The sequence below is a fragment of the Heterodontus francisci genome, chromosome 16 (genome assembly GCF_036365525.1).
Source record: "Heterodontus francisci isolate sHetFra1 chromosome 16, sHetFra1.hap1, whole genome shotgun sequence".
NCBI lineage: Eukaryota > Metazoa > Chordata > Chondrichthyes > Heterodontiformes > Heterodontidae > Heterodontus > Heterodontus francisci.
This window is the reverse complement of record NC_090386.1, coordinates 51,831,254-51,855,478: the sequence shown is the minus strand read 5'-3', so window position 1 is coordinate 51,855,478 and position 24,225 is coordinate 51,831,254. Positions and strand designations below refer to the sequence as shown.

General features: G+C 39.1%; 1 protein-coding gene across 2 annotated transcripts; it reads left to right on the top strand.

Moving 5' to 3' along the window:
• Positions 1 to 270: 270 nt before the first annotated feature.
• Positions 271 to 24,225, top strand: LOC137378094 (biogenesis of lysosome-related organelles complex 1 subunit 4-like). 2 transcript variants are annotated; one of them, XM_068048177.1, is made up of 6 exons: positions 271 to 756; positions 11,269 to 11,340; positions 12,145 to 12,189; positions 13,847 to 13,948; positions 19,175 to 19,309; positions 19,693 to 24,225. In XM_068048177.1, the coding sequence occupies exons 1-6, from the start codon at positions 370 to 372 to the stop codon at positions 19,810 to 19,812; spliced, it is 861 nt and encodes a 286-aa protein (XP_067904278.1). In that variant the 5' UTR covers positions 271 to 369; the 3' UTR covers positions 19,813 to 24,225. The 2 variants fall into 2 exon arrangements, with proteins under 2 accessions (XP_067904278.1, XP_067904279.1); XM_068048178.1 differs by lacking the exon at positions 12,145 to 12,189.

Below are 24,225 nucleotides of genomic sequence, written 5' to 3'. Positions count from 1 at the left end.
TTGCACATTAAGGATACTGCCCTAGCCAGCGATGCCCACATCTCATGAACGAATGAAAAAAACGGGAACTGACAAGGCTAACAACGGACGCCATTCGTTGGACTGCCACAGCAATTTTTGGGTAATTAATTGTCAGGAAAGGTTCAAAAACTGCTCGAACTTCCAGAGGCCGTTTATACATCATTGGTACCCGGATCAGTGCTGTCCGGTTCGGTCCTCCGACCACCAGGTGTCGCTCCGCGGCCGGCGCGGTCACCGCCGCCTGCAGGAGTGGAGGCTCACTGGCGCCAAGCATGTAGTGACGCGCTCGTGTTGTCGCCGAGGTAACCGGCCCAGACGCGGAGAGGTTGCGCAGGAACAATCTGTTTCATGGTTGAGGAGATGGAGAAGGGTGTGCAGCAAACAGCCGGAGGGAACGGGAGCCTGGACTCAGAGCCGCTGGACACGCAGGCCGGAGGAAGCGGGAGCCCGGACTCGGAGCCGCTGGACAGGCTCGGCGGAGGGAGTGGGAGCCCGGACTTGGAGTTTGTGGACAGGCCGGCTGGAGGGTACGGGAGGCCGGACTTGGAGCCTGTGGACAGGCCAGCCGGAGGGTACGGGAGCCTGGACTTGGAGCCTGTGGGCAGGCCGGCCGGAGGGTACGGGAGCCCGGACTTGGAGCCTGTGGACAGGCCGGCCGGGGCGGTGCACAGCTGGGTGATGCAGCAGGGCGCACAGGAACTGGCGGCGTGTCTGAGAGCTGATCCCTGTCTGGAGGTACGTACGCTTGGTCAGAGCCGGCTCAGCATAGCCTAATGGATTTAACACCCAGTTTAAAACAGTAACTTAACTTCAAACATCAATATAATGATAGAAAGACAATATTTTTTATTTGGTGTAATTTGTGTTTAAGTGCATTATATTTATAGTCAGAGTAAGGTGTACATAAAATCTTCACACCCAAAACTGACAGCTTTATGGTTTAGCTGTTGTAGATTTGGTTAGTCCTGTCCATTCAGCAGTCGTTGGAAATCCTTTTTAGATCTGAAATTCAAATGGCACGTATGTGATCCTTCTGGTGTGAAATATCTCGGGGGCTACATTTACACTGCATTTGTTGTATTTTTGTGGATTCGCAAGAGTGGCAATATATTTAATGGGACGGCCAACTTCACTAAAAAGAGATAATCTGGTCATTATTTCACTGCCGTTTGCTGTGCACGAATTGGCTGCTACGTTCCCGTATTTTACAACAGTGACCACACTACTAAAGTACTTAAATGCCTTTAAAGCCCTTTGGCACCTATTGAGGTTGAGAAAGGTACTAAAGCAACAACAGCAAATATTTATATAGTGCTTTTAACATAAAGTGACCCAAAGCACTTCGCAAGAGTGTTATGGCACCAAGCCACATAAAAGGGCTATTGGGTTAGATGACCAAAAGCATGCTCAAAGTTAGGTTTTAAGGAGCAACTTAAAGGAGGAAAGAGAGGCGGCGACATGTAGGGAGGGAATTCCAGAGTTTCGGGCCTAGGCATAGACACCAGTGGTGGAGCAATTAAAATCATGGATGCCCAAGAGGCCAGATTTAGATGAGCACTGCTATCTCGAAGGGGTTGTGGGACTGGAGGAGACTAAAGAGATAGGGAGAGGTGAGGCCATAAAGGGATTTGAAAACCAGGATAAAAAATTTAAAAATCAAGACAATGTTTAACCAGGAGCCAGTGTAGGTCAAGGAGCACAGGGGGTGTTAGGCGAATGGGGCTTGATGCAAATAAGGACACGGACAGCAGAAGTTTGGATGCCCTCAAGTTTACAGAGGTTAGAATGTGGTCAGAAGCTCATTTCAGGTTTAAAATATGACACCAAGGATGCAAGCAGTCTGGCTTAGTCTCAGATAGTTGCCAGGGAGAGGGATGGAATCAGTAGCTGCAGAATAGAGTTTGGAGCAGGGCCTGAAGTCTTCCCAGTATTTAAGTGAAGGAAATTTCTGCTCATCCAGTGCTGGGTGTCAGTTAAGCAGTTTAATAGTTTAGGAGTCAAGAGAGGTGGCGGTGAGGTAGAGCTGGGTGTTGTCAGCGTACATGTGAAAACATATGCTGTGATTTCGGATTATGTCGCTGTGGGCAGCATGTAGGTGAGAAGTAGAAGGGGGCCAAGGATAGATCCTTGGGGGACACCAGAGGTAATGGTGTGGGGGCAGGAAGAGCAACCATTGCAAGAGATACTCTGGCTATGACTAGATATACAAGAATGAATACAGATGGGAGCAGTCACACCCAGCTGGATGATAGGAGGAGAGATGGTGTGGTCAAACCTGTCAAAAGCTGCAGACAAGTCGAGAAGGACGATGAGGGTTAGTTTACCTATCAATGCAAGTCTTTTCCTTTCTAACTGAACTCCAGAGGGGACAATGTAATACTCCTGGGGAAGGCAGTTTCACACTGTTGGGGAACAGAAAATGCTAGAAACACAGCAGGCCAGGCTGCATCTGTGGAAAGGAACAGACTTGATGTTTTGGATGTGCAGACTTTTTATCAAGACTAGAAGATATTACGAATGATATTAGTCCATCTCATATCTTTTAGTCATGATAAATGGTTCATACACCTGAGAGAATGAGGAAGACACGAGCATAATTAAGTGGTAAATTTTTAGAAGAGTTTTCAAGCAAGGGGAAAGGTAATAAAGCATAGGGGCATAATGGCAGAGAAATCAGCTGTTGAGAATGTAAGAATGAAGGCAATCAAACGAGCAGGAATTAGGAATAGAAGTTGCTGACTTGGATATATGGCTAGATGATTCCCAAATCTGGTAGGCTGATGCAAATCTATGGCTTTGGTTGCTTGGGCACTGTGGGCTAGTTGAGGTGTGTGAGGACTTGGGTGATTGAGATGTGGATTAGTTAAAGTTTATGGCAGTGGAGTGGTCACTGAAGAGACCATTTGAGAAATCTGTTGTAAAAGTGATGAAGTCACGAATGAGGGGGCAGAGGTGGTGAGGTATGGTAAATGTCGTATGTTCCAGAAAGCCAGTCTTGGTCGTGAACTAAGCTTGAGATCAAACAGAACTTGGAGGCTGCACAACATCTGGGCTAAGCCTCAGGAAATTTGGAAGTTGGTGCTAGTGGCACTTGCTTCTGGCAAGAGCTGAACTAATGGCTTCAGTTTTGCTAATGTTGAGCTGTGGTATCAAAATCCTGCGAATGGGACTACCATTCTGAACCTGAACCAGTTTAAATACAACATGAACCTAAAACTCTTAATTTTTCGTAAGAAATAGAAATGTAGTTTATTTCGTTTAGTATCCAGTTAGTTGTGTAATGTTGCTGATTCATTTTCATTGTCCCACAATATGAAACTTTTGTAATAGTTGAATAGTAAACATGGGTCAGATGCAGAATTCAAAATCCTGAAATAAAATTTGACGTTCATCAGCAAGGTTATATTGCTTGCCTTTGAAAGAACCATTCCACTAAATAATATTTTGTGAAATAGATATATAGATTTAAGTGCTGTATGAGAACATGCAACCCCCTTGTCTGGAACACGAACCACAATATAACATTATAGGAGTAATAGTGCAAATAATGTTTGAAGACATCACCTCTTAACTTTATTACCTACAGTAAAATGCAAAAATGAAGTATGAAGTACTATGACATTACTTTAAGATAATGCCATATATGCAGTATCATTTCATGGGAACCAAAGCCCAAGATCAATCCAGCGATCAGCGCAACATTCCTCTATGATGCCTTTCTAGAATAACATCTGATTCCTGTAGAATCAATTTAACAGAATTGAGTGTCTGATTTGAGTGCAACAACTGGTGTCTCTGATTTAAGCCTTTGTAAGTCTGTTAACATAACCCCTTAGGGCACAGATTCCTAAGCAATAGCTGCCTATCTATGTACTTCAGGTATGGTGGCATTCCTCAAGTCTTCTACCTGAGGCCTTCAGGTTTTCCATGCCTTCCTGACTGCAATTTTAAAATGCTTATCAAGTGCTGTAAGCAGTGCTTGAAGATTGTTTCAGGGTATGATTGGGAAAGCATTGTTATCTGAATAATTCTAATCGGATTTACTCATACATACATATATATATATATATACTTCCCCCACCACCCGCAAAAGACAAATTAGTAAGATTACTTCTGAGTTTAAATGCCATTTTTATTTGTACTGACTGGTTCATTAAAATGGTAATTTTGGCACTTTTGAGGAAAAATAATTGTTATTGAAAAAATAGTTTAGAAAAAAACGTGATGCATGTCTAAAATCTTTTGCGTGCAGTAGTGTAGTGCTCTGGAACACTTGTGTGCAGCATCATCAAGTTGCGGGCCTCTGAGTCTATGATTTCTCCCCAAGTGGCTGAATTTGTCATCTTTATTGTGCTTCAATGGGGAAGAGGTTAGAATGTTATCCGATTTTTTTTTTTCCCAGGACATGGTTGCATCTCCCATCAGTTACTTTGAAAGCAATATTAATCAAGTCCTCAGACTAGGTGGACATCTCATTATCAGTTGATTTGTGACCAGAGAGTTGATTATATAAAGGGGAATTGGATTTAAAGAAGGCTTGTTAATACATTTTTGACCTTTTTATTGGGGTTATTACTGTACAGTTAATTATTTAGCTTATAAAAAAGTACATTTGCTAGTTACATGCATATAACATTGCGTGCTAACAGTCTTTGATTCAGAACTATGTGACTGTCCAAAATATGTTTTTGATAATTAAATATTCAATGTATCATACCAAAGTTTTTCTTTTTATTTTGTTAACCAGTGTTATGACCAGGTGAGAGGGGTCCAGGGGTTCCCTCTCAGCCTTTGCCTGGTTTAACTGTAACAGGGTTTAATTTTTAAATAAACACCGTGTTTTAGCTCCCCGTTAGTGAATCCTTGTTTACCGCTTTCCAATTGTAAGACTAAATCAATTCAGACAATTTTCTTAGATTTTAAACAAGAAAGGTAGAAGTTTATTCATCTTAAACTCTAATCCGGTTACCAACTACGAATATGTGACACGACCATGCCAGTATGCATAAGCGAGAAACACACACACCGATCGAGACAGAAAAGTAGAAAAGACTAAAGGGGAAAATTTTGAGGCAATAGATGGGTTTCTATTTTACTGTCCTTTGAGTTTGCTGTGAAGTCTTTGGTTGCCGGTGAGACATGCAATTTGTTGGGGCCCAGTGCATGATTCAGTCTGTTTCGGGGTCAGAATCTTTTCTCTCTTGAGGTTTACGTGTCTTCCGTGGGTCTGGTGGCTTGGAAGAAAAGCAAGAGAGGGGTTTCCTTGTTCCAGGTTCCAGTTCAAAACTGCCTTCTGTCTCTGTGGCACAATTCAAAAACCCCCAGGTAGCCCAGCAAGTTAGTCATGTGACTAGCTGGTTTGACCACTTCTGTCTGTGGATTCTGCCATCGTAGCAGTCATCCTGGAATGCGAGATTCCGCACCTTCAATGTCTGGTGATCAAAGTCCATTTTGGGTTAAGTGGACCAGGGAATAGTCCTTTGTCTCCCCAAGCACTGTCTGTTAGTATGCAAATGTTTTTCAGCCAAGTGTCTGGTGATTTTTTTTTAACAAGTCCTTTCTTCACTCCAGCAACAGTTTAAAATCAATGTTCATATGACAAAATTAATATACCTCATTCTTGGCAGGTGGGGGTCTGCATGACACCAGATAGTACTTTATCTTACTTAGACACACAAGCAAAGCTGCATTGAAATAGAGAATAATGGGTACTTGTAAGTAGTCACGAGGTAGTAATCTATTTCAGGGATTCAGATGCCAGCTCTATTGTTTAATTTGTGCACTCTTCCAATGTTATCACTTCTTCTCCCCCGATCATCAGTTATCAAGCACTTTATTTTATTTTATGTGGAACCTCTATTTGGTTGCAGTTAATTTTTGGGGCGGTAGCAGCAGCTTTCAGTGATAATTGGAGCTGTCAGTACCTTTCTATGTTGTTAGTTTGCAGGATTCTCATCAGTGTATTAATTATTGTTACTACACATTTATGGGGACATAATTGGCACTGGTTGCTTAAAATTACATTATTTACTTATGTTTCTTTTAAAGAGGGGAGAGGTAATATAGGGCAAGTATATTTTGTTCAAAGTAATTTGCTGCTTTTTGTCGAAGAAAACCTTACTCAGAATTTTACGACCAATAACTGGGTCTCCCTCCCTGTTATGGGGAGGCAATGGTGTAGTGGGAATGTTACTGGATGACTAATCCAGAGCCCAGGCTAATGCCCTGAGGTCATGGGTTTGAATCCCACCATGGCAAATGGTGAAATTTAAATTCAATTAATAAAAATCTGGAATTAAGAGATTAAAAGTTAGTCTAATGATGACCATGAAAGCATTGTCGATTGTCGTTAAAAATCCATCTGGTTCACTAATGTCCTTTAGGGAAGGAAATCTGCTGTCCTTACCTGGTCTGGCCGATATGTGACTCCAGACCCACAGCAATGTGGTTGACTCTTAAATGCCTTCTGAAATGGCCCAGCAAACCACTCAGTTCAAGGGCAACTAGGGATGGGCAATAAATGCTGGCCTAGCCAGCGATGCTCACATTCCACAAACGAATTTTTAAAAAATGCTCCTGTTGTGCATATCTCCATAGAGCTCCTCTATAAGAAGCAGAAAGAAGATGACATTAAAGTAGGTACAGAGATGCTTTGGAGCCACAGACCCCCAAGAAACTCAGTTTTGAACTAATATTCTTGGACCAGACAAAATCACACAGACGACAAAGCTATTTCAAGCAGATAGGAGATTTATTGAATAAAGATTATACTTAACAGGCAGCAGTTGATGGACTACACACGGTTTTTACTCCCCGATGCAGCCTGGACACAGTTTGACACGTCGTAGCTTCTCTTTTCTCTTTAATTCCACTTCTGGTTTCTCTCCCATGAAACTGTGCACAGAACCCCTCCACCCCTCAGAGGACCCTCCTCATCCTTCTCTAACTCTCATCTCCAGGCGTTCCCTGATCATATTTGGTAAAGGTAACCAACTCCTTCCATTCAAATGATTCATGTATACAATAGCCTATTTACTGTTATGTTAGCAGACCATTATACATAATCAGCATACATTGTCCTTCACAGTTGGAATCTTTTAACAGTATAATCAGAAATATGCAGCCAGCATAATCATTTAACTGTCTTTTTCCTGTCTCTTATTGTTAAACTATACATTCTGCAGATAGACTCAATCATTCTAAGCCATTCAATCTTCCTGGATTGTTCTAACATCCACCCTTTGTTTCTTAAATGTCTAGATTCATACAACATGCTATCCCTAATCATTGCATGACATTCTTTACTTATGCCTAACCTAATCAATAAACTCTTATTAGAACCCAACACAGCAGTTACTACTTTGCTTTCTGGAATTTAATACAAGATATGCATAAACGGTACTTAGCATAAAGTTCATGATATAAAATGTATGAAAGGTCTACATTTCCTATAAAACAGCATTACAGAGTTAACTATTTGTTTTCCCATCCTGTGCATGTTTTTCTAATGTCAGGTGGCTCTTGACATTCCCTATGTAAGCATATGAGTTGTTTCTCTTAATGAAGTGGCCCAACTGGGAAGAAACCTGGACTTCAGGATCTCGCAAGCCAGTTAAAAATAAAGAAGATTGTAAAAGGGTTTTTTTAGAAAAGTGCTCCTTAGACTAATAATTTCAACTTTTATAAAGGAGGGAGTAACTTGAGCTATCTTTTTCCTCTGAACAGAAATTTTAATTTATAAGACAAAAATGGGAACACATTACATATAGTCTGTATTAGTCTTGTACATCAATGAGCCTGTATCAATTCTGATTGAACTGTGCCAATCACGTGACACCAGACAAATTAAATCTGTTCATAAGAACACACAATACAGACATTTTTTAATTTGTGTGTTTGTTTAGTGTTCTTTTCAGTTCCTTTTTTACATTTTTTTTTTAGTCTGTGCCCGGCTCTCTCTGACTTTATCTGTAAGTAATACCAGAGCTAATTAACTCATAGTTGAAGTTGCAACCATATAGTTGGACTCACCATCCTGACTTGGAACTATATCGCTGTTCCTTCACTGTAGCTGGGTCAAAATCCTAAAACTCCCTTCCTAACAGCACTGTTGGTGTACCTACACCCCAAGGAGTGCAGCGGTTCAAGAAGGCAGCTCACCACCACCACCTCAAGGGCAATTAGGGATGGGCAATAAATGCAGGCCTAGCCAGCGACGCCCACATCCCACGAAGGGAAAAAAAATTCATGTAGCACCTTTCACGACCACAGGACATCCCAAAGTGCTTTACAGCCAATGAGGTACTTTTAAAGTGACTGTTGTAATGTAGAAACGCAACAGCCAGCTCCTACAAACTGCAATGTAATAATGATCAGATAATCTGTTCTTTTTCTGATGTTGATTGAGGGATAAATAATGGCGAGGACTGTGAGGATAACTTCCCTACTGCTGTTTGGAATACTGCCATAGAATCTTTTACATCCACTTGAGAGGGCAGGTGGGCTTCAGTTTAATGTCTCATCCAAAAGACGGCACCTTCAACAGTGCAGCACTCCCTCAGTTACTGCACTGGAGTGTTAGCCTTGATTTTTGTTCTCGAGTGGGACTTAAACCCACAACCTTCTGATTCAGAGGTGAGAGTGCTACCAGCTGAGCTCTGGCTGATTTTGTTCCCTCTAGGATTATCTTCCTTTTGGAGGTCTAATAGGTAGACTCCCTCACTTCACTTTATGAATTCTTGTCTTCCAGGAAACCAGCAGCCTGACCCTGTACCTGTTTGTAGTTGGCCTGCTAATAATCCCACTTCCTCGGGCATCTCTGTTCGGTCTACACTTGTATTTTTTTTATCTGCTACTTTTGAATTTTATGAGCCTGATTGTTTGGCCTTTCTTGGTGGACACCAAGAAGTGTTAGTTTCCAGAGATTGAAATGTATGCATTTGTTTAAAGTTTATATGTGGCCTATGAAACTCCATGATATGCATCAAAGTGGCCCACGAAGACAAAAAGCCTTGCCACTCCTGGTTTAGATTGTGTGGCCATTATATTTTTAATATAGTTGGAATACTGATAGGTTACTTTTGACTATGTGCTATAAATCTGTTTTCACACTGTACACCTCCACAAATTTGTTGCATGGATAAAATTGTCAAAATTAAAGTTTAAATTAAAACAAATGGGGAAAAAAGAACTTACATTTAGTTAGCACCATATCACATCCTTAGGATGTCCCAAAGCTCTTTACAGTCATCATTTTGAAGAGTATCACTGTTACTAAAGTAAATATAGCAGCTAACGTGAAAACAGCAAATTAGATAAATGGTCAGTTAATCTGGTTTGGTGATGTTGGTTACAGGGAGAATGTTGGCTAAAACACAGTGTTTATGCTCCTCTTCAAATTGTGCCGTAAGATCTTTTCTGTACACCCAAATAGTCAGACCAAGCTTTGTGTTGATCTCTCATTTGAAGGGCAACATCTGACAATACAGCACACCCTCACTACTGCACTGAAATGTCAGACTAGAATACCTGCTTAAACCCCATCTTGGGAATTCAATCTAGAAGGATTCCTATTATTTATGTTTAAGAATAATATCTGCCCTTTGTTCCAAATTAACATAATGCTTCTTGTGACTAAAGTGATGGAAAATATCTTAAACTGGCTGGAGGTATACCTAGCTCAAAGGGTTGTTATAGGCCATTCAGCTCAGCCCCAGGACATCACTGCAGGAGTTCCTCAGGGTAGTGTCCTCGGCCCAACCATCTTCAGCTGCTTCGTCAATGACCTTCCCTCCATCATAAGGTCAGAAGTGGGGATGTTCGCTGATGATTGTACAGTGTTCAGTACCATTCACAATTCCTCAGATACTGAAGCAGTCCTTGCCCTCATGCAGCAAAACCTGGACAACATTCTGGCTTGGACTGCTATGTGGCAAGTAACATTCGCACTTTCCAAGTGCCAGGCAATAACCATCTCCAACAAAAGAGAATCTAACCATCTCCTCTTGACATTCAATGAAATTGCCATTACTGAATCCCCCACCAACAATATCCTGAGAGATGCCATTGACCAGAAACTTAACTGGACCAGCCATGCAAATATGTGGCTACAAGTGCAGGTTAAAAGCTGGGAGCTCTGCAGCGAGTAACTCCCCAAAGCCTGTCCAGCATCTACAAGTCACAAGTCAGGAGTATGATGGAATGCACTCCACTTGCCTGGATGAGTGCAGCTCCAACAATACTTGAGAACCTTGACACAAAGACAAAGCAGCCTGCTTGATTGGCACCCCATCCACCCCTTAAAACATTCACTCCTTCCACCACTGGCACACAGTTGCAGCAATGTGTACCATCTACAGGATGCACTGCAGCGAGTTGCCAAGGCTCCTTTCACACAAGTTTCCAAACCCACGACCTCTACCAGAACAAGGATTGCAGGTGCACAGGAACACTACCACCACTTTAACGTGGAACTATATCACTGTTCATTCGCTGTCACTGGGTCAAAATCCTGGAACTCCTTCCCTGACAGCACTGTGGGTGTACCTACACTACATGGACTGCAGTGGTTCAAGAAGGCGACTCATCACCACCTTCTCGAGGGTAATAAGGGATGGGCAATAAATTCTGGCCTTGCCAGCAATGCTCACATACCAAAAATGAACAAAAAAATCTTTCTTAGAGGGGAGATAGTGGTGTAGTGTTAATGCCACTGGACTAGTAATCCAGAAGCCCAGGCTAATGCCCTGTGGACACGTTCTAATCCCAGCACGACAGCTAGTGGAATTTAAATTCAATTAATTAATTAATCTGGAATTAAAAGCTAGTCTCAGTAATGGTGCTATGAAACTAGCATTGATTGTTGTAAAAACCCATCTGGTTCACTAAAGTCCTTTAGGGAAGGTGTGTCCTTGCCTGGTCTACTCTACACATGACTCCAGACCCACAGCAATGTGGTTGACTCTTAACTGCCCTCTGAAATGGCTTATCAAGGGAATTTAGGGATGGGCAACAAATGCTGACCTTGTGAGCAATGCCCAAATCCGATGAAAGAATAAAAAAAATTTCCTTTGTTTACGATCCATGTAACATGCAAGTAGAGTTCCCTTTTAAGATCCAGGAAATAACACCATTAATATATTGAGTAAACTATACCCTAGACTCGAATGGGAAGTGATTAGGATATGGCTCAGGTATCCATTTATCAACATGGACTCATACAATGTCTTGTGTTTTTTTATTGTGTAGGCTAAGGAACTTGATGAGAGCATTGAAGAAATGTTAATCAGATTAGATGAATTTTGTGGAATGCTTGACATGGTAAGTATTGTATTTACTTTTGTACCAAATATAGTGGTAATGGCAGAGCCAATTCATACATTGCATATTTTTTAAAAAGGATGAAGATTATATTCCAATGCATGGGAAGGTATGTAGTTTGTTCTGTCTGGGACTTCACATGGACTTTTACCACGTGGACTTCAGCGGTTCAAGGTGGCGGCTTACCACCACCTTCTCAAGGACAGTTAGAGATGGGTAATAAATACTGGCCTTGCCAGAAATGCTCACATCTCAAGAATGAATTTAAAAAAAACAAGAACCTGGCATTGTATTGAGTGTTTAGCAGGTTTTGCTGACATTTTAGATGGACAGGGCTTGATAAATACCCACTTATATTGCAGAGCTGAAGTGTACTAATATTCTTATTAGAATGTAGAGAATGAACTATTCAGCCGAGTACTTGCATTTAGAAAATAACAGCATATTCCAGCTTGTGTGTGACCTCTTGTTTGAGGTGAATGATAAATTTGGTTGGCTGATCTGATATAGATTTTTGGAACATTACTGTTTGCATTATAAACCGGAGCATGCACATACCTGGATAGCTGTCCTGTGAAGTATCATGGCACAGAAAAATAATGATTGCCCTGCCTGTTCAGGGCTTTTCTGTGTTGGGCCGAATTTTGGGGTTCATTACGCTTATACTTGCCTACAAAATTTCTGTGAGCTTTTACGCTACTATTTGTGGTTATCGAACAGTCAAAACAGCTCAGTGCCCTCTGCAGGGGATCTGGGACGTATGTGAACAGGGCAAATAATTGGTGTGTCGTCTTAACCCATTAGATTGAAGAATCCTTTCTGAGACAGGAAGAGCCTAAACCAGAAAATGTAAGTTAGAATATTTAATTCAATGTAAAATCATATACAGAAAGCAAAAGTTTTTTTTAAAAAGTTTTAAATCACCAACAATAATTCAAATCTGAAGGAATGCGATTACACCCTTATGCGTTTGAGGGGTTGGTTGACAGTAATTAAGACTCATCACACTGTTAAAAATTCACTTACATTTGAAAAGACAAGCCCTAACTTCTCTGGCATATTTAGTGGACATCTAGTGGGTATGCTCCCCAATTTCATGTTGTAGGTATGCGAGTCTCTTGGTGAGGCACCGGTGTAGCAAGCTTTTGGAGAAGCAGGGCAACTCATACAGAAACTTACTGACTTGCGTGTTAAACGGCACATGTGTGTGGATGCCAGAAGTTGCTGTCTGGGTACTCCTTAGTGATGGTGAATGCTGACAGCCTTACTGTTCCTAATGCAAAATCCATCTGTTTCATTTTGCAGGCTGATACAAGGTATGTATAAACATGAGCATTTCTTTAAATCCCATTAGTTTTGTCTGTGATTCTGTCTTAATGCTATCAATAACCCTCTTGTACTTTGCAGAGAATAAAATGACAGAGTTGATTTTACTAGATTTCAGGAACAACTGTCTGATGAGCAATGAAGCAGCAAAGCTGGATTGTGTTGTCGTCTTGGAGAGGGTGCCATAACCTGATCCATTATATTGGAAATTGGGTTAGTTAGAAATATGCTGGGCATAGAAGAGTGTACATTTATCTGTCTAGTAAGGGCTACTCAATTCTTGATAGGTCTTAGAGTACTAAGTTGAGTAAAGAAGGTGATTAGGGAAGCAAAGACTGCAGAGGAACATAATGGCCCAAATTTTGCGGTTGTAATGGCGGTGAAACTGCTAGCTTTTGCCGTCATTACAACTGAGAGACTGACAGCAACTTCTGGCATCTGCATGTGCAGAGTAAAATGTGGAAATCCAGAAGTTGCTGTCAGTGATTTCCCCCTCACCCCGCCTCCTTCACAGGGTGCACTGTTGAAATCCCCACGGCTGGAACTGTTAGAAATCATTTCTTTTTACTATTTTACGCTATTTGCCTCACTAAAAATCCTTGAAAAAGTTTCACTTTATTGAATGAGGTTTAACTGAGTTTTGAATGGCGTACTAATTCATTATTATTGTGGAACAATCTCTGGCCCTGAAAAGCTAATTTTATATTTGTGAAATATCACATTTTTCCATTGATATAGTTCCATAGCTTTAAAAAATATCTTTTAAAAAGTTTGTTTGATATTTCAGCTTTACTGTAATCCCACATGTATGCCCCAATCTATATTTTGCTCTTTGTAAAATTATTAAAAAGTGAAGGATAATCAGTGATTTTTACTTCCTGGTTTGTGAGAATTCTTCAATGTGAATGACTGCTTAGCCTGCTTGATGACACCACTGTTGCTAGACGCCAGAGGTCCCCTATATCTGTAGCCGGGATGAATGGTGGGAACAATGAAATCCACTCCGCAGCGATTGTCAGATCTTTGTTGGGAGCTCTCTTCCAGGTCAGTGGCAAGCACTGTCACTTCGCTGCCGATCAAAAAAAATCCGGACCAATGTTTCTGTGAGGTAATGCCTTACAAATATTCTGATTGGCTAAATTAATTGTATATGGTAACTAAAGTTTTCCATTTCTTACAGATTCGAAATGACTCTTCACAAATTCTGGATGAAAATGTTCCAAAAATAAAGGTTAAGGCACTGGAAATGAAGAAGGTGTATGCAAAGATTGATAAGATGGAGGTTGGTAACTTTAATTGCATTTGTTACAATTTAATGAAATTAAATTTCTGAATATCTCATGTCTAAATGTAAAATAGACCTCAGGTTGTGTTGCTGTAACATGCTTGAGTTGTGGCATGAATCCTACATCAGATGAGTTTTAAAAGTTCTTGCAGAGTGTTTTTTAGATGGATCGTTACACTTTAGTGACATGCTCTAAACTATTTGGTTACCTCTTTTAGATAGCAGATGGTGTGACTCAGTTACAAAATAGATTTGTGGGAAATTCTGCAGTTTTCACTTCCCCAGCCCCTTGATTCAAGGAACATTCAGTGACAAATTTGTTGAAAAGAAATGTGGAAGGTTGAGTTGGAGATGAAGAAAATTTAAATTTTAAAAAGCTTAGCTCAAATTCTGACAATGACTTGTAATTTTTATGAACTACCCTTTTAGTGAAAACTCTGTATAATTGCAGTAATAGATAATCATGATAAGAACCTAAAAGCACTTTTTGAAGAAAGAGAAAGCTCAGCTGCTTTTCTTTGTAACTTTTTTAGCTTATATTTCTATCTTCTAATCTTGAACCACAAACTTTTTTTACTTCTACCTTACAGATTTTCCTCATTATTTTAATACTGTATTCTCTGTCCACCCTCCCCAGTAGTTACCCTTTTTCTCCCCAGTGAAAACACCCTGGCTGACACAGAATCTGTCTAGTTTCAAGTTTTTTAATCTTTTGAGTTATAATGGTTTCTGTTACTGTTTTCTGACAGGCATTTTATCTATCGCTCTGTATACAGATGACTGCACATCACAATCTACAAGGATCGCAATGCTAACTTACTTTCAAGCATTGACCCCTGACTGAAAACTTTTGATTGCCAATCAAGTTATGAATGAGTACTTCCTTATCAGATGGATGTGATCATTTAGGGCCAAACTAGCGTTAGAATATACAAATCCCACTCGGGTGATAGAACTAATTAACATTTGTGACTGGGCTTTCAGTTCCTCATTCTTAGTCTTTGTCTTGTGCTTTTGAAATTATTTTGACTACAGTTTTGGAATTTTGGTTAATTATGATAGATACATTTTTATCTTCCTTGTAACAGTTTTGACATCAGAAGTAAAATGGGCATGTAGCCACCTGATGGCCATGGCCTTCAGTTTCCTAGTCTGCTGTGTGTTTTATATGGTTTGGGAGGGCTTATAGAAGCTCTGAATTTCAGCTCTCAAAAGTTTTTTTTTGCAAATTATGGACTTGGGGTCAAAAGTCACAAAAAAAAGTTGTTAAAACTTTGGAATTTTTAAACTTGGAACTTCAATCTGCTGATCTGCACTTGGTCCTGTTTAGTATTTCTTAATGAATCTCATTCACAGTTTTTAGTGTGAAATATATAGTCTGTCGCTGCAGTGTTTACTGGTAATTCGATAAGATCAAAAGGATATGGTGCAACCTGTACTATTTCCATTGCATTCATCAAAGCATTTTTGTTTGCCCCGAGGCCAGTTGCTTTACACACAAATTCAGGTTTCAGTTCACAGCCATCATAGGCTTGCACATGAAAGCTAACTTTTTATTGACTTTTAATTTTATTTTAATGTTGAAAAGTATTGGGAAGAAGTAGACATGTTGAATATTTTTAATTGCTTTCTAAGATTTGATCTGTGTTGCACTACTTTGACTCCTTTCAAATATTTCAAAGTCCCCTTTAGGGACCAAAATAGGACACCGTTATAGTTTGGAAAATAATTTGGGTAGATAATAAACTGAGCATTGTCATGTGTGGTAATAGATTTGATTGGGCACTTGTGACCAGTCTTAGGATCCGTGTTCTTAAATGACTTCTGTGGTTTCTATTTATATTTTGTTAATTAAAAATCTTGAAAGTAAATGGAATCACACTCTTCTACATCCTGTGAGCACTGCTAAGTTTTAGCTACAATGCAGTTTACATCTACCATTCCAAGTATTAGCTCAGTGCCGTATGCTTTATGTTGCCTTAAAGCTGTATTGTGTAATCTGCCCATATGTTGGTATTATTTTTCCTTTCCTACAACATAATTTGATACCATTTTAATGTTTGATCACTTTATTCCCTGTCCTCCTTCACTTAACTAACATACCTTTCATTATATTTTTAGCACTCGCCTTTTATATCTTTGAATTTGTTAATAGTGGCGCAGTGGTTAGCACCGCAGCCTCACAGCTCCAGGGACCCGGGTTCGATTCCGGGTACTGCCTGTGTGGAGTTTGCAAGTTCTCCCTGTGTCTGCGTGGGTTTTCTCCGGGTGCTCCGGTTTCCTCCCACAAGCCAAAAGACTTGCAGGTTGATAGGTAAATTGGCCATTATAAATTGTCACTAGTATAGGTAGGTGGTAGGGAAATATAGGGACAAGTGGGGATGTTTGGTAGGAATATGGGATTAGTGTAGGATTAGTATAAATGGGTGGTTGATGTTCGGCACAGACTCGGTGGGCCGAAGGGCCTGTTTCAGTGCTGTATCTCTAATCTAATCTAATCTAATATAAGCAATTTAGTATTCTCTTCCTGAGTTGCTGTTTTTTAACCTGTATCCCTTTCCTTAGAGCATCCCATTTTGCTGCATAATATGATGTCTTCCACAGAAGAAACATCCTGCTTACAATAACATTCTTGAAGATGTGTTCTCCTGAAAGCAGATGTTGATCTGTCTCCTCCAACACCAATTCGCCTCAATTCACACAGCACTGCATAAAATGAAGTTGTTGACCACACCTGGAATTCTACAAAAACAGTCATATTATCCTATCAAACTATGATTATCAGCCATTTTAATAAGGAGCTCTGAAATCCAATATCACTGATCTGCAGGAAGGATCAGCAGTCCTATTGATCTGGTCATATTTTTCTCTACTCTTATCTTGAATTGCCTACCTATTGAAAAGGAATGGCTGCTAAAAAAGTGGTAACCTTGTTCAGAAGTGGATATTTTAGTTTGTTCTTGGGATGTGGGCATTGCTGGCAAGGCCAGCATTATTATCAAACCCTAATTGTCCTTAAGAAAGTGTGGTGAGCCACCTTCTTGAATCACTGCATTTCATGTGGTGTAGATACACCCACAGTGATATGTGGGAGTTCCAGGATTTTCACCCATCGACATATTTCCAAGTCAGTATGGTGCACGACTTGGAGAATGCAGTGGTGGTGTTGCTCCGCGCCTGCTACCCTTATCCTTCTAGATGATAGTTGTAGGTTTGGAAGGTACTATCGAAGAAGCTTTGGTGAGTTACTTGGGAACTGACTGCAGTTGACTTAAAACGAAGGACATCCATTACCTTACTATAATATAATTCACACTTTTCAAAGCTGAGCATTGTTAGAAGGCCATTTAATAATAGACTAAAATAGGCCTTCTCCCATGTTTTGATAAGAATTTCACTTCCCTTTACCACGCACCGTATATAACTAATAGCAAGAAGTTTTCAGAATTTATTTTTCATATTATTGTCTGTTACTTTATAAGGCAAGTACAGTTTTATTTAAGAACTGTAGTAACTCCCCTAGATTCCTCCTATTGTCTGGTAATGTTCTTGTTAGCATTCAAAAAGCTTCTAATTTTAAAATTTGCAAGGCTAAACAGAAATGATCTTTTGGTGCAAGAACTACTGCTTCAACCTTTTAATTTTGATGATTCTTTGCACACTCATCCATATCTTTCTCTCTATAGAGGCACTATATAGTGCACATGTCCAATGCCTCTAAGCAAATGTATGACCAGAATCTATCTTGGTAAAGTGAATTGAAGAAACAGCAAATTGCTATCATACAGTTCGTAAACATAGGAAAAATAGTTTCAAATAGTTAACTGATGATAAACTGATTATTTAGAATTAAATTGAGATTTTTTTCCTTACTGAATTTTCCCCCTTTAGTTCCTGAAATTGTTAGCTCCTTTTTAATGTACAATTTTCTATTCACTCTCATTATCCATATTCGTAGCTATTATCCATATGTTTGACTGAATGGTATGTACATGCAGATATTAAAACATGAGGGGATTATAGCTGAGCTTGATCTCGTCTCCCACACACACTTTCTCTCTCTTCATTTTACCAGCCAGGGTTTCTAAATATTGTGATCAGGATTAAGATCCTGTCCAGTGTTCCACTCTAGCTAAGTTGCAGAAGCCAGTTGTTGTATACTTATTTAATGCATGGGTGACATCAATTAACTTAGCACAGACCAGAGGTTGAGCCTGGGACCTTCCTGGTTTGTGTGGTTTGTTTTGCCAATTATTTATAATCCAACAGATGGGAATTCATAGCTTACTTTCTGACTTGGTCATATCAGAAAGTTGGTACCAGCAGCCTCAGAAGCCGGGCCTCCCTCTCCGCCTTCCTGCTCTTCCAAGAGCAAAGTTAGAAAAGAGATTCCCAACGAGAAACCCATTTGTTATGTCTGTAAAGATGATGGGTGTTAAATGGCAAGCCTTAAACCAAATGACTTAAGCGGTGGCAACAGCAAAAGAAACAAACAAAAACTATACAGCAAGTAGGTTTTTACAATACCTACAAATGTGTTAGCTTGTCCCTCTAACTTCTGCCATCAAGTTAATGCCATCAACCCTAAAAGCAAGATAGCATGATCCAGGCATGGAAAGCTAAGAGAAAATCTAATAGAGGTTTTATAAATTACTTAGATTTTTGAAAGGTAAATATGAAGATGCTTTTTTTTGGTTGTGGAAATGCTGACAAATGGCAGGATAACATTTATACTGGCATGAACATGAATTAGTGCAAATGTGATGGAGCTGAAAAATTTGAGGCATATAAGTCACCACATCATTAGCCTTGTTTATATGTGCCCACCTACTTTGGGCAAGCAGTCCTGCTGTTCACCAGAAATAACAGCAAAAATAGAGGGGGTGTAATAGATCAGAGCCTTGTCCCCGCTGGTCACTCCCTGCAAATTGAGCAGAATCCAAGCCCCCCCGCCCCCCCCCCCCCCCCAAACCTCGGACAGAAAATCCAGACAAAGTTGGATTATTTTAGTTGTGTGTGTGTGTGTTTGTTTGTATAACTGTTCTATTGCCCTCAGGGTTTTTGTGCTTTCACCCATTTACAGATATTCCAGAATCATTCTAGCGTTGCAAGAAAGATCTTAGTTTTACTCAACATAAGATCAGACACCGGTTTTGGTGAAAAATGGTAGCTTCTTCATTTTGATGTAACTATTTTGTGGATATTCTAATTCTCTTATTATAGACTTTTGTGAAGATGGTTGGACAGAATGCAGCTACACTGGAGCAACAAGTGATTCAGGCAGAAAAGGACTGTGGAAACTTGCCTCACACTGTTCGCAAACTTTTACATTCAATCAGTGCACCTTCATTTCTAAACGTAAGCAAAGTAAAAACATAAAGTGGAAAATGTAGTTTTCAATAAATTGTAACTATTCTGTTCCTTGATCGCCTATTCACTGTCAGAACTGTCAACATTAGGGAATAAATGTCTGCTTCTTTGACGTAAGTTTGTCAAATGTGTAAAGTGTGAAATTGTACCTGGTCCAACCTTAAAACCAGAACATCAATAGTACTTTTTTTTTTTGTTGGGTCTGCTGACTTTTTTTGTTCCCGAGGTAATCTGTTCTTTTGCAGCAAACCAATACAGTGAGCAAGTCACCAATGTGTTCACGTAAATGCAGCTGTGTTCCAATTATTGCTTCTCTTCAATCACTTTTTCTAAACTTTAGCACATTTAGTGGATTTTTTTCTCTGTTGCAGAAGAAACGCAGCTGCCTCAACCAACAGAATTCAACATATGAGCTACCCAACCTATATAGAACTGAGGCTTATTTTCCTGAGAGTTTTGATGGGGCCTACTTCAGCAAACCAAACACTTGATTGTAACTATGTTTCCCACAAGCTAGAGGGACACTATTCATCAAGAATATACCACTTGCGTCGACACAAAGAACATAACATATTATTGCAAGTCTTGTACAGTTTGGTCACCTAGTTCCATTTGAATAAAAGGCGGTATGTGCGTTATTGAATTTACGGAGATGTTTTCTGTGAAATATAACACGACTAAGAAGAATAAAAGATGCTGTTTTTTTTGTGATACTGCAGGTTAGCAGTGGAAGATTATAAAAATGTATATGTAGCAGTAGTCACAACCTACCAGTGCTGCATGTTATACAAAACCTCGGTCTGATACGTACTACATAAGCTAGCTGCTGGTCAGCAAGTCTGTATGTTCAATTTTTGTGTTTTTCTTCCCTTGATATTGCAAGGAACACAAATTAAGTCACCATATTATGAAAATATGAAAGTACATATTTTAAGTAAATTCAGAAATAAAGTCTAGCAGTGTGGTCTCCTTAATTATGTGAAACAAAGTACCTTGAAAATCAAAGTTTCCCCATAGGTATGTAAACCCAATCCAAGCATGAAATTTTAATATTTGAATTACTTCTAATATTGTACCTTTGTTTAAAATTCCTTATGTATCCATAAAATTTAAACTTACAATCTTGATTCAAACATGCAGTAATCATTAAACAATGTACATGAAAATTTTAAACACAGCAATACTTTTCCTGTCATGAGAAAATTAGAATTTTATTTTCTAGTAAAGTACTGTAGTCTAATGTTATGTCATTTTCCAAAAAACATGCTTCCTGTTGTAGGATGTGAAGCTGAACGGCCTTAACGATGATGGTAAAGTCAAAATGGGAATATAGTAGGAGAGAAAAAAATAGAGAAAACAAGTTGGATGATGGCTGTCGTGCAGTCAAGAATGAGATGGCCATACAGATTGTGCAGACTTTGCACTTATTTATGATATTCAGATCAATGGCATACAACTTTTTTAGTATAATCTTACCTATCTGGCGATTAAGATAACTTTTATTGTGTTTTTCCACTGAAGTGTGTATTTTCTACTGACAGCAATACAATTGCTGCAAATTTTCCATACGACTTGGTGTTGTGATAGGAAGAGGAACTGTCTTACATTATTACAATGATGGACAAGAATTATCTGTTTAAAACACACTTCTTGTCAACTGACCACATTACAATTCTTATTCAGTGGTGCACAAGCACAAAAAGCTCCTGTTCTATCAAGTAATACAGCCACAGGCAAAAATTTGGCAGAAGTTATAGTGCTAGTGATCGAAGATACAAACTACAATAGAAAAGCTTTGAAAGGTTAGTTAAGTATTATGATATAGGAGATAAATGATGGATGGGGTTGTATGATAAAAATGGAGCTTGTATCCCTTGTTTGCAGAAATTCAACTAGAGTTAAATTTCACTTGTCGACTGCACTCAGTTGCCGAAACATGTATTATGGCATCCAACCCATGTAAAATTTCCATCTGCTTTTGTCAGCATGATCAAATTTGGCTCTGACTACATCATGATATCACTAAATGTGTACAAATTAAAAACAGAAAATTGCTCAAACTTTGCACATCAGATTAATGCAATTGCAATCATTTATTTTCTACATAGTCTGTACAAAATGTTAACTGATTTCCTTATTGGAAAGTGGAGATTATTATTTCCTATAATTTTGCAGAGCAGACATATTTTGTACTGACACATCTCTTCATCTCATTCAATTGTTTAGTGTCAGTGGCCTTCTCATCTATGCACAGAAATTAGTGGCAGAATAATTGCATGTGTTTGTATAGGATGCAAAATAACAGGGTACGAGTTGAATTACAGGCATATATTGAGCATTGCTTGTGCTTAGTCATTTGACATTGTGTAATTCAACTCAGTCATTTTATTCTATTCACAATTACTAATCCATACTCATTCACTAGTTTCTTGGTAAAAATCCTATTTTTGCATTATTTTAATTAAATTCAGATGCAGAATTATTCATTTAAATGAGTTAAGGTACCAATATTGGATTTGTGTTTTTTTAAACTCTATTCCAATTCAATGTAATTACTTGGCAATATATTAAAGGTGATTACATGTGTACAGAAATCAGATGCATTGGTATTGTGTTCAATTTGTCATTTTATAATTGATCTATAGCTTCAGGGTAGTTTGAACAACTTCCAAATATTTAGTATGGGAAAGTTACTGAATTTCGTATTGGAGTTAGGTATTACATTTTACATAAATGGTAATTATTTAAATCAACTAATTTCAATAGCTAATATTTTGTGTTCCTAATTTGCTCTCTGATAACAAAGATTTGATTAAGATTGGATAAATTGTACCATAATTGCATTTTGGATGTATATATGTTTCCACTTGGAAGGCAGCAAAATGATGATGCTACAGAACTATAATCTTTCGATCTTCCATCTAAAGATGATATTGTTATCTTCTCAACTAATTCATGGACTGTTAGTATCTGTCATTAAGGTAAAGGATCACAATAGTACAATCCTATTAATAATTGCAATTTGAAAAATACTGCACGTACATGTAATCCAGTTCTAACATTTTTGTGTAGAAGTTGCTCATTATTTTGTAATCTGTGGTTTCCTTATGTTAGCTATGCTAACCACATGAATGGGAAAGACACTTAAAAGCTATCTACTTAATAGTGTTCATTTTCTAAACTGGTGCCAGTACAGATATATCCATTGAACTTACGTTTTGTAGCACAGGATGTTGGGCCCTCCTGGTGTCTGGCGATGATTGTCGCTTTCTTCAGGATACAACTTAAAAAATTGACTGCATGTATGAGTTTTCAGCCAGGGCTGTGAAATTGTCTGAAGCCTTAAGTCCCTCCTCAAAGACAGGACGCCCAACATGTGTGTAGGCTGTAAGTATAAGCAGCATCATAACTATTCACAAGTAGGGATATCGGTAACATCCTTCCTCAAGTAAAAATGACTAATTAATGACTTCGATATATGAGATGGAAGTCATAGGTTGAGAAGGATGGAAATGTACTAAATCTCCCAAGGATAGATATTTTTAGTAGCATGCCAAGAGAAACTAGGTAGGAAGTTTGCACAGCATTGACAATCATTAATGAGGGAGACACTAGAGAACAGGGAGGTGATTGTAGATTGATCAATCCATGGAATGGGTTTCCAGTTAGAGTCCTAGATAGCTGGACGATGTGTTGCCATCACCCACACACCAACAAGGAGCTATTGATAGTTTTGATTGTCACTTGACAGTTGAGGGAGAGGCATGTGTTTTTAAAAAAAAAGTTTGACTTGCACTTTAAAAAGTCAGCAAGGCACTGAATTTGTTGGCGACTAGTTTAAAACCCTGCCTTGTAAAATGAAGGAAAACCCATATCAAGGGTTAAGCTTGTGTTTTTTTTAAGAGGAGCAATAGGTGTTACAAGTGTTTTGTTTATGTATTCAAAAAACTTAGAATTCTGTGTTTAAAAAAACTGAGAAAAATATTTGTTTGCTCAGTGGATACTGACCTGCAAGTAGTTGGAATTCCTGCAATGTTTTGAAAGGAAGTTCATAACAGTTGAAATTTATGGGTGCTTTGAAATGAAGTTGAACTTGTAGAAGGACAGGAAAGCCAGTGATTTCAAGGAAACCACAGGGGTTTGACCTTTCTTCAGAGCAGCTTTGAGTGACGGGGAGACACTTGTGTCTGGACATGTGACCACTGTTCAGGAAGGTTGTTTTTTTCACCTTGGACCCTTTAAAAAGCCTGTGAATCGGACAAAGGGCAGGCATTTGAATTCCTTGCTTTGACCTGCTTGGAGCAAGGGAGGAAGACCCAGAAAAGTGTTACCTCTCTCTCTAAAGAAGACTTGCATCTGTTGAAAAGGAATCCTACATGTGAAAGGTAGCAGATTCCTATTGCCTCCAGTCTCTGAAGAATTCCTGTATTCAGAGTGGTTCCTGTTTCCTGCGGTGTTTTGGGAAATCCTGAAACCTGAAGAAAGCTTCTACTGCTATACTGCTGCTGAGAGTCCTAAGCAGACCTGTTGCTGCACCCCTGCTGAAAGACCAATGTAACACCTGCTGTAGCCAAATTTCCTTGAATGCCTACCCATCACAGACTGTTCTTCAAACTTGCCTGGAGAGACTTCAAGTGGCATTTGACTATTCGACTCTGGGACTCCTCACTGTACTGAAAACATCCTACAGAACATGATAAACTCAATTTTTTTTTATTATTCGTTCTATTCCTAAGAAACAGCTGTAAACTCAAAAATCCTTTCTCCCTGGTTAACTTTTTTAAATGTGTGTGTGTGCATGAGAGTTAAAGAAATAAAAGGGTTTTTTATATACTGATTAATCTTGTTAGTAGTTGAGACCTATTATTTCTTTTCTAATAAATAGTTAATGTTGTTTAAAGAAA